The sequence below is a fragment of the Lepisma saccharinum genome, chromosome 4 (genome assembly GCF_977018435.1).
Source record: "Lepisma saccharinum chromosome 4, izLepSacc3.1, whole genome shotgun sequence".
NCBI classification, from domain to species: domain Eukaryota; kingdom Metazoa; phylum Arthropoda; class Insecta; order Zygentoma; family Lepismatidae; genus Lepisma; species Lepisma saccharinum.
The window spans coordinates 30,723,459-30,735,498 of NC_139232.1; the positions used below are offsets into that span (position 1 = coordinate 30,723,459).

The 12,040-nt window shown below is 37.2% G+C and overlaps 1 protein-coding gene across 2 annotated transcripts in view; it reads left to right on the forward strand.

The window, feature by feature from the left end:
- The window catches only part of pasi2 (Protein), an 83,235-nt gene that overhangs the window by 41,054 nt on the left and 30,141 nt on the right, over nucleotides 1-12,040 (forward strand). For both annotated transcript variants that reach the window (XR_014441590.1, XM_083120383.1), the window contains exon 2: nucleotides 8,836-9,040. Coding sequence is in view for 1 of the 2 variants with exons in the window: in XM_083120383.1 (XP_082976509.1) it covers nucleotides 8,843-9,040 (198 nt within the window). In the remaining variant the exon portion in view is untranslated. The remainder of the gene's footprint in view (nucleotides 1-8,835; nucleotides 9,041-12,040) is intronic.

The following is a 12,040-nucleotide window of genomic DNA, read 5'->3' on the forward strand; positions in this document are numbered from 1 at the left end:
ATGAAATTAACGCCACTCTCTGTCGTGTCTGTTTAAACTCATGAGAGATGGTCATTAATCTCTCACTGAGTAAGGTTAATGTCTGATATGAAATAAAATACTAATAATAAATACATACATATTTTAATATCATATTTGCTCGAATCATTCAATCATAAAAGCAAATCACTTTCTTCCAGAATTAACTTTTATCTGCCAGTCCTGCTAAATTTTCACTTTCAATCTACTGATTTATATGAGGTGTGGCCAGAAAGTAATTTCCAATTAGTAGGAACATTGATTTTTCGCAAACACCAAAACCGTGAAAAATGGTAATTGCTGCGAAGTTATGTTTAGGAATGTGCAGTGATGTCTGGACACATTTTTCGCCCGTTCGAAATATCGAAATAATGCGAATTTGGCATAAAATGCGAATTGTTGGCATTTTTAGCGATTTTTTTTTTTAAAAATTTCCTAAAACAACGAAAAATTCCATGAAATCCAACATTCTTGTCTTTTCTAGGCCATGTTTGTGTGCATAGAACATATGAGTTTTGCAAACTTTTTATTCAAGAGTAAACTATAGAGTTATACGTACATGGAATAATTCCGACAGTCACATTAAATCATGTATTTTATACGATTTTTTCAACTTCTATCAAAACCATTTGCATCACAGAGCAAAGTGGCAGGGTTCTAACAGGAGATCAAGTGCGTATCTACCGTCACACGGTAGTCACATCTTCGTATTTGTAGCACGAGATATGTTTTGAATTACCAAGCTAAGTGCGCACCATCGGCATTTGTCGAGCGATTAATAATGGAGCTCAGTTGTTAGGGCCTCTGACTACTATGTGAGAAACCCGGGGGCGATCACCTGCGGGGGAGAACCGGGATGTTTTCCACCTATTCAAACTTCTCCGGCACCCACCCAGTTTCATATGAAGCTGGTACCTTGAGGAAACTTTGAGGGATCAAGACAGCCAGGAGCGTGGTGCTGATCACATCCCCCCTACCTTCAACCGTGATCAAGAAAGTGGGGTGCCCTAACTCCACACCCCTACTATACACCTTCATGGAAAAGTGCAGGGAAGCACTTTACTTTTAATTCCTCAAAAATCTGTTCCAACATATCAAACTGTCACGAAAATATGTAGATCATGTGACCTACAATTTAAAATAATAGTTTAAAAGCACAATGGAGTATTACGTTTCAGCATATTTGGCAGATAAATGTTCTGAAACAAAAACGCAATTTTTGTAAACCGTAACACTAACAAGTCAAAAAAAGATAATTCCAATTTTTGGTGCCATAATATATCGCTATTTGTCACGTGAGATTGATTGATTTTAATTTTTTGGGTGCGTTGCCACTTATGGTCATTATGCACCCTTCAGTATATACAGCATGTTTATAAATGAATGGTGCGGTTATAAAAATTAATAATAAATCTATTTATTACCTTACACGGGTAAAACCTACACCGTAAGCAGTGGCAACTGTCCAAGTTTTTGATGCGCTACCTGCTGTTTGCTTGTCATGCTTGCTGCGGGGCCGCATCGTCAATTCCGAGTCAGTCAGTTTCCGCAGTGAGCGTTAGTTCCGAGATGGCGTCGCAACAGGAAAAGGCTTTCTGTGTGCTCCGTTTTGAGGTGTCCAGATCTGTGGCAACAGTGCAACGTGAGTTTCGTGCACGGTTTAGGAAAGACCCACCACCCAAGAATAACATAAATTGGTGGTACCGACAGTTCGTGGAAACTGGATGCTTGTGTAAAGGGAAGAGTTTTGGTCGGCCTCGTGTGTCCGATGAAAACGTTGGTGAAGAACACAATTTAGAACCTCTCTCACATTCCTGTGAAAAATCCAGGCATTTCAGCGAAGTCCTCGGAAGTCACTTAATAAAGCAAGCAGGGAATTGGACTTGCCAAAGAATACGGTGTGGAAGGTGTTGCATAAGCGATATGTTTTTAAACCGTACAAACTGTGAATAGTGCAGGCCCTTAAACCAACAGACAAAGTTAAAAGGCGTGAATTCTGTGAAGAGATGCAGTTGAAAATGGAAGAAGAAGATGGTTTTGTAGAAAGACTCATCTTCAGTGATGAGGCCACTTTCCATGTAAGTGGCAAGGTGAACAAACACAATGTCCGTATCTGGGGAAGAGAGAAACCACATACCCAGATAGAGCATCAGCGTGACTCTCCAAAAGTGAACGTTTTCTGTGCGGTTTCCCGGGAGCAAGTGCACGGCCTATTTTTCTTCGAAGAAGCAACAGTCACCGGTGAATCATTTCTAGACATGTTGGAAACGTGATTGTTACCCCAGCTTAACACCAATTATGATGATTACATTTTGCAACTTGACGGTGCTCCGCCCCATTTTCACAGGAATGTGAGAGAGGTTCTTAATCGTGTTCTTCACCATCGCTGGATTGGACGTGCTGCAAAAGAAGACACCAAACTTCTACCCTGGAAACCTTCCTAAGTCTTGAAAATCCAAGTCACAAGGAGGGGAAATTAGCGCCTTGTTAAGGTTAGGTGTGAAGGCAGGCAGACGACAGCACCCTAAAGAATCATATCCAAACCTGCAGGAAGAACGCATCTTACTTCAATCTCCAATACGGAATAATAAAAACTTCTGGGGAGTTGATTTTAAAAAATGTGTCCGGGATAAAGAGTGGTGTGCCCAGGATTTTCGGAAGGGAGAGGGGTTACGCATACTATTTTTGGTGGTCAGTCCTGATTTTGCCATTTTCTTCCTGTCTTTGACGTTCTTTTTTTTAAAAAAAAATAATAATAATAATAATAATAATACTGGGTCAAATGGGGTTATGACCTCACCAACCCTCCCTTGGGCACATCACTGGAGATAAATGAATAAGCATTTGATCATACTGGGAGATGAAACATTAGATGTGTTGTGCATTAATTGTTTCGTGATCCAGCTGTATTCGAGAAGACTTCTTAATATATTCTTATGGCTATTAATATCCTATGGTTGAACCTGGCACGACTGTGTCAATAATTTGGCACCCAACGTGGAGCCACGAATACATTGTGCATTAGCTATGTTAATCTTTGGTAACTTGTTTTAGATTTGCAGTTGACGCAGAACTTCTGAGGTTCAACAATGGAAAAGAAAATATTAAGAAGTGGAAGCAAAGCTTCATATGTTGATGAAATCACAGTTCATGTATTTTGCTGTGAGACTACATCAAGGCTTGATGATACATTTGTTTGCACTGAGTGTCACAATACTTTTCATTTGAATTGTGCAAAGCTAAAGTTACCAAAGGCAAGTAATTCTCCTGGTGAAGTAACATGTCTCGCATGCAAAGAAAAACTTGCAGTTCCTGTTGTTCCTGTTACTGCTAATTTGCTCGCGTCATTGCAGCAAATACTGGAGGCAAATTCCAGTAACTGGAAACTAGAATCCAGAAAATGCTAGCAGTATAGAAGCTAAAATGGCAGAAAATTCTAGTCTTCTAGAACTTAAAATCCAGGAAAGGATTATGGAAAATGCTAACAATGTAGAACTTAAGAATCCAGGATAGGATTATGGAAAATGCTAATAATCTAGAATCTAGAATGCAGGAACATTCTGATAGCTTGGAGGCTAAGTTACATGAGAACTGCAGCAGGTTAGAGGCTAAACTCCAGGAAAATATGAATATCTTGGAGCACAGTTTACAACTAAAACTGGAAGAAAGTAGTATAACTCTTTGAGTGCCGGCTAGAAGCAAGGATGGAGGAGAGACTGTCCCAGAGTTTTTCACAACTTACTGCGTCCAATTCAGAGATTGGACGGTGGATCGAACAACTGACTCTGCAAATGTCTGAGGGACAGCAGAAATTGAACGAAAGCCTTGAAATTGAGATGATGAGCTTACGTCAAGCATGTCAGTCAAATTCTCAGCAGCTGGAATCTAAACTCCATGAAACAGTTGTTCTGTTGAGGGAAGAAGCTGAGCAGACCAAGGAGGACTTCCGAAAGGAAATCACTGAAATGCAGAGCTGTTTCAGGAAAGAAATGTCCAGAGAGTTGGACAACCAGGTGACCAGTATGGCATATCAGCTGAGAGAAAACCTGAATTTGCAAGTTTAAGAGACGATGGCGTAAAAACTTAAAGGCTCAGAGGGTCCTAGAGAGAATGCTGAAGAGTGGAAAAATGATATGGAATCCAAACAAGGGAAGCTTTCTTCAGATATGCATAATCTTTGTGACGAATTGGCTCAAATTTCAACCACTTTAAGTAAGTTGCCACTCTCCGGTGAACCAGAGTTACCGCACATGGACCAGCTGGGCGTGCATTTTCGAAGGTTGCTGTCTCCTAGTCATTCTGAGGTCTCTTCGGGGCAACGAAACCGTACACATGTAAAAAAAAGGATGCCATAGAGAGATCGTTTCCAGTTCTTCAGACAGCGAGTTGACTTTATCTGAAAAGAGAAAAGAAAGAAAATCTCGAACCATTGCTACGCGTGGTGGGATGACTCCCCAGATGGCTGATCTGAATTCCATGCGGAAATTTGATGGAAATATTATAGCCACTCCGCTGAGATTTATCTGAAAGAATTAGATACCAACCTTGAGATCTTTCAGATCCCGCAAAGATACAGGCTGGAGATTATTCCTCGTTTGCTAACGGGCATGGCTTATCATTGGTTCTACTCTCATAATAATGGTTTCCACACATATTCAGATTTCTGTAGGGCATTTAAGTGTCGTTTTGCTTCTTCAGAGACAAAACAAAGGGAGTTGGCATCTGTTAGGGCCAAACGGTATAACAAAAACAATGACAATAGTTTGGAAGAATATGTTTGGTCTGTATACTTACCAACCAACCAACCAACTCTCTAGCCTTCTTAAACCCGAAGGTTCATGGCTGCAGCAACACAGGCCTTCCATCTGTCCCTATCTTGAGCAAGATCTATATACTCTTTTCCATCCCTACCGATTTCCCTTAGGTCCATCTCAACGTTGTCCCTCCATCTTCGTCTTGGCCTTCCTACAGGTCTCTTACCATCAGGCTTCCCAACAAGAATCCTGTAAACTCCTCTTTCCTCTCCCATTCGTGCCACATGGCCTGCCCACCTAAGTCTTCTTGATTTAATTATTCTAATAATATCTGGACATGAATACAAATTATGTAGTTCTAAATTATGTAACCTTCTCCACTCACCTGTCTCCTCATCCCTTTTAGGTCCAAAGATTTTCCTAAGGATTTTATTTTCAAATACTCGTAATTTATGTTCCTCTTTCAATGTAAGGGACCAAGTTTCACACCCATATAATACTACAGACAAAATTACTGTTTTGTATATTTTAACTTTTAGTTTCTTAGATATTAAACGAGAAGACAAAAGTTTATGAAGAGAGAAGTAACATGCATTTCCTGAATTAAGCCTACTTTTTATTTCCTCTTTAATATAATTTTCATTTGTTAATATTACTCCTAAGTATTTGAATTTGGAAACTGGTTCAAACGAGTTGTTATCAATAATTAGATTTTGATTATTACCTAACACTTGGTTTCGGCCTGTAAGCATATATTTAGTTTTCTCTTTGTTAACTTCCAAACCTATCTCTTTAGCAGTTTTGAAAAATATTTGAGCGTTATTCTTAATTGTATTCACATTATCCCCCAGTAAGTCTACATCATTTGCATATGCTAACAACTGAGTCACACCTTTTAATTTTAGTCCTTCTTTAGTTTCCTTTACCTTCCTAACAGCATATTCTAAGTCAAAATTAAAGAGCAATGGAGATAATGCATCTCCTTGTTTTAACCCATCATGAATTGTAAATTTGTCAGACATATTAATACCCACACGAATTTTACTTTCTGTTTCACTGGTGCATATTTTTATCATACTAACAAGCTTCTTAGGTATTCCAAACTCTACTAATATATTATATAATTTATCTCTTTTGACCGAATCATATGCTTTTTTGAAATCAATGAATAGCTGATGGACATTTTGATTATATTCCCACTTTTTTTCAACTGTTTGTCTGATGTGAAAAATTTGATCGGTAGTTGATCTGTTGCGTTTAAATCCACATTGATAATCACCTATAATTTCATTAGCATATGGGGTTAGTCTTGTTAAAAGAATGTTAGATAATATTTTATATGTTGTTGAGAGTAGAGAAATTCCACAGTAATTATTGCAGTTCATTTTATCACCTTTTTTAAACACAGGAACAATTATGGATTCTTTCCACTGTTGAGGGATTTCTTCTTTATTCCATATTAAACAAATTAATTTATGAATTTGACATATTAATGAATTTCCACCATATTTAATTAACTCAGCTGGTATTAAATCAATGCCAGGTGCTTTGTTATTCTTTAGCCTTTTAATAGCATCTTTAACTTCAGTCAAGTTAGGTTCTGGAACTAAAGGTTCTGCTGTGTGGACTTCATTCACTTCTGATTTATCTCCTACATGGACATTTAAAAGGTCATTAAAGTAGTTCTTCCATCTATTTAGAATATCGCTTGGGTCAGCAAGAAAATCACCGTCTTTATCTTTTATCAAGTTTACTTTAGGTTGCCACCCCTTTCTAAATTCATTTACACCTTTATATAAATCTCTGATATTTTTATTTTTGCTGTTTGTTTCAATTTCATTAATTTTGCTTTTCAAGTAATCTCTTTTTTTACTTCCAAACGTGCGGTTAACTTCTCGCTTTATTCTATTATAATTGTTTAGATTTGTATCATCAGAGTTATTTAACCACCTAAGTCTAGCCTGATTTCTTATTTCTATTAGATTATGACATTCATTATCAAACCATGGCTTACTTTTTCTCGGTTTATGGTATCCTATACTTTCTTTAGCTGCTGATTCTATTGCATTACGTATGTGCTCCCAATTCTTATTTACGTCTGTTTCATTTATATTTTCATCATCATTTAAATCCTGCAAAACATCAAATCTATTTGACAGTTTAATTTGGTAATCTTTCTTAATTCTTTCATCAGTAAACTTTCCTGTATCAAATTTTAGAACTTTTAGATTTTGTTGCTTATGATTTATCACTGAGAGTCTTTCTCTTAATTTAGCAATTACTAAATAATGGTCACTGGCACAGTCAGCACCTCTATGTGTACGAACGTCAATTATACTAGTATGCCTTCTCTTATCAATGAGAATATGATCTATCTGATTATGAGTTTTACCATCGAGAAGACCAAGTATATTTATGGATTTCTTTATGTTTAAAAGTGGTACTTTTCACAATTAAATTCTTTGAGGTTGCAAAAGTAATCAATCTTATACCATTATCATTACTTAATTCATGAAGACTTTCTTTACCAATCGTGGGTTTAAATGTATTTTCTTTGCCAATCTGTGCATTACAGTCACCTAACAGAATTTTCATATCATACTGAGAAAATTTATCAAAGACCTGTTCTAACTCTGCATAAAAATCATCTTTAGTATTATCATCTTTATCTTCCGTTGGTGCATGTATGTTTATTAAAATAGTTTTACACCACCTACCCTGTAAAACTGCATATGATATCCTATCATTAATAAATTCTACTGTTTTAAGAGCCGAGATAATTCTATTATTTATGAAAAAGCCTGTTCCAAAATTATGATTTTCAGTACCACCATTGGTCTGTATACTTTGCTTACAGAATCCTGAGTAGCCACTACACAGAGCAGGAGGTGGTAATCCTCATAATTGGCCAATTGCCTTATAGAGTGAAGCAATTGTGTATGGCCCACGCTCCCGTAACTGTTGATTTGCTTGCAGATTTTGTTAAAAGATACGAGCAAGCGGAAGAGCAGGGTGCTAGGCGAACTGCGTGGAGGAAGGAGAATCCTACTCACCAGAACAACCGAGATATTTCACGCAACTCGGTAAACAGAAACCCGAGGGTTCGTGTGGTCCAGAGGCAGAATAATTACCATGAAAATGGCTCTGCAGGTCCATATAGAAACGGCAATCGTTATCCTCAACAAAGCCAAAATAGGCAGAGACGTGAGTATGCTGCTGCCAGATACAAACCTTGTGAGAGACCACGAACTGAGAACCGTTTATCTTCACCGGAGCACAGTGAACCTTTGAGGGAAGGTCGTAGCTCTCCACAATTGCAAGTGGCGAGCAGTGGCTTACAAACAGATGCTGCAGTGTCGTACCCTAGACTGCAGCTGCTTTTATTTCTTTGTTCGTAATTTCCTTATCCTGCCATCGATAATATGGGCTAAAGGTATGAATAAATTATATAAAAAAGACTATTATATACAAGACAATTACGAAATTATACAGAAATATGTCATATTACAAGAAAATTGAAGAAACATGTAGAATCGCAAAATTCGTAAAATATGTAAAAATGTGAAGTTTGTCTGTTTCAGCTGATTTTCATCAGATATGTAAAGATCTCACACCAGTATTCTATCCAATGCTAAATTTAAAAAAATGTTATGAGGTCCCAGGCTCTGCTAATAATATAACAAATTAAAAATATATAGGTATTTACAAGTAGTTTTGGCTTTGGTGTCAGGAATATATTTGCAGGTGGAATGCAGATATGTTGCAAAATACTGTGCAATCTGCAGAACTTCATATTTGTCCCCAGTGTGGAACAAAAATGTTATTAGAACATCAGCAAAGTGTTCGCTTACACAGTATCTCAGTCATCTTGTGTTTGACACAGTACCAAAATTCATGAATATATGGAGTTTTCAATTTTCATTTATTTATATGTGCTTACATATTTAAATGGATTTTGTGTACCAAGTAGAGAAACCTTTATTTCATGTGATTTCCCAATATTCTGTTTGTAACATTGTGCAATTTATCTACTTCTACTTCATAATACATTTTAATTTTGCAGACACAAGATGTATGAAAAGCGGACTCCAAGTATTGGCACTCCTTCTGTGTACTCTCACGCCACCACTTCAAGGTCATCGGCGAACTTAAGAGCCTCACGCTCCATCAAATCATTGAAGATTCCTTGGTACAGGAGACCAATACTTCAGGATGCCATTGTGACTGATATTCAGCGAGGGTCGATGGTGGTTGGATTTTATTCCCTGGTATAAATATATTTTATCCTGTTTGATAATTGTAATGCTTCTGAATCCTCGATACATTAGCTTGAATTAATAGTATGTGGTAATATATGCACAAGGTAATTCACAAGTCCCTTAACACCCCCTATAAAATGTAAAGAAGTTAGGCGGGGTACATTTGATCATGATAGAAACATGTTAGGCCTAGGAGGAACCGTGTGTGTGTTCAAAGCAGATGTCCTCCATATTGGCTGCTATATTGAATTCAACTCAAAATTTTTAAATGGGAAGGGAGTGATGTAATACATTAAATCAGGCTAGAACTTCACAAGAAATACAATGGTGAAGATTTTTTCCAATCTATCTTTAATCAGTAAAAAGTTATGACTGCATGATTGTAACAAATGTCTAATTTTCCAGGTGTGAGAAAACAGTGCCAGAATGTTCTTATCACATGAAATGTACCGTGATCATACTTCTGTCTGGGGGGGGGGGGAGAAGTTCATGTGCCATTGCAAATGATTTTAATGAAAGACACATTAACGAGATCCAGTGTCACATGTAACATTTGCACAATTACTCCAAAAGTTCTGGGAGACAGGATCATTCAACAACAGGTGATGATCAGAATTTCCTAAATGAGATGAACACTGGCTAGGATAAGACCAAACAGTGCACAATACTTGGGAGAATAACTCATTTTCCCCCTTTTTTATGTTTCAAGATTACATTACCGAGTGTTGTCATTTCTCGCAAGCCTGTGCCTTTTTTTCTCAATCATGAAAATCACAAGACGACATGTAATATTTTAGCAACAATCACTTACATGTGGCCAACTCAAACATTAGATTGCACCCCCTGCTGGAAGAGAACTTTACATTAGTACACATAGTGTCACCTTTGAGTGAAATTGTAATGTGTCGGTAACTTTTAAAATGTATGTAGGTTTATTCTAAGTACTAAAATAATAATAATAATAATAACTTCTCAGTCATACAGAAAATATCTGGTTATTTTTGTTCCATACTTATTAATAAAAATTATATGTATTTGACAAACAGCTTTTGTAACCAATATTTTTACCACCAGCATATCATGCTTAAAGTTTTATTTTACGTAATGTAAATACTTAGTCTCTCTAGCACGGCCATTTAAGTGTACTGACTATTACAAAAAAATGTGCACAGAGGTTTCATTACAACAATTTTTTCGTTTCATTAATCATAACTACCATACACCTGATATGTGGACCCCTCAACCCCAAAAGAAAAGAAAAGTGGGTGGCTTTCAAGTTTCAAATTTCCACCAATTTGTTTTCAAAAGACTTGTTTGCATTGCATTAGCATACCATAAGTGGGAGAACACCAAATAACATACACATATGCATTGTAGTCATTTTTTTATGTCATGTAACTCAAACTTAAATCACCTTATTTCTTACTTTTTAAGTGATTGTACAATCCTTTGTATCATTTAACAAGACCAATATAGCGATAATAGCTTGCCACACATTGAATTTTAGTACATATCCAACCTTTCTGCAATTTGGCATCACGCTTCCAGTTGTTTCAATCACGTTGCCTGACAAGTTTAAATCACAACCTTTCCTTCTTGTCACGCAATATGTATAAGGTAGCTTTGATCGAAGAACTGTTAACAGTAGTACTACTAAGATATCACAACAAATTACATCTTGAGAGCACTTACATAATAAAACGTTTCATACTTATAATCTTGTAGACGGTAAACAACAAGGACATGCCAATCAGGGATCTCACTTTCCTCCTCTCTCCAGTGTTATACCTCCATCAAAATTATGTTGAAATAGATTCTACGGAAACTCTTGTCCATTCTGGAGTGGAAATTAAAACTAGTACAAACATGTAGGATCCAAGAGTGGAAAATTTTCTGCCCTTTAATTTTGTGCATCCTTAACCTTCCTTCTCTCTTTCGTTTGTCCTCCAGCAGCAACCAAGGGACTCAATATACTGACCACCACTGCATCAACAAATTAAAAAGCTGCTCTGGCAGATCTGTTGTGCCATGGAGTTTAGTTTAATACTTAGTAGTTATAAATAATAGTTATAGTCATAATAGTTATAAATGCTCGTAGTTATACATAACTACATGCATGTGTGCAAAGCAAGCACCTTCATTGCCTGTAACATGAATTCTGGTAAATGTTATCAATGTGGGTTACTTGCTCACTATCAATGTTTTAATTCATTATGAATGTACATCATACACTTGGCTTCTTTTAATTAACACTAGAAGCACCGTTGGGGTCATTTTGACCCTATTATCCAATTTCCATGCTTTATCTCAACATGCAATGGAATGTCGAAGCTGATATTTTCTGACATTTCCTAAAATGCTTCCAAATATACTGTGACAAATTTTTATATTTCTATGTTAATTATTAAAATAAATAATCATAGAAATACCTAGACCAGCCAATGAGGGTCATTTTGATCCTCATAAGAAAAATGTCCGAATTCCAAGTGGATGTCTGTTTTTGTATTCCCAACGACTCATGTTTGTGTATTCCCGACAACTCATTGTTGTTTCCTCGGCAAGGGGAAACACGCACCTCATACCGTGATGACTCGGAGAGAAAAAAATAAAACGTGGCCTTGTGTTGATGAGTCATAGTGACAGGACTTTCCACAGCAGTGTTCATGCAGCTTTCGACCAGTGTGCAAGCATCTTTCCGTGTAAACGATGAAGAGAGGAGTGAGTGTACAGGAGTGTCTTGTCCTCCTGGAACAGTTAGATTCAGGTAACAGTGGTGATGACAGCAACGATGAAGATTTTCGTGTTGCTTATGTGAACTTAACAGAATGTGTCATCCTCTGATAGTAGTGACAGTGATACCGAGGGAAATTCTGGCAATGTGACTTCCCTTGGTATGGGCGAACAAGGACTTTCACGTGGAAGTGGGTGTGGGCAAAGATGAGGCAACAACATGCCCACTCATTCTGCTGGCCGCAGTGACAATAAGTACACATCATCCAGTGGTATTGT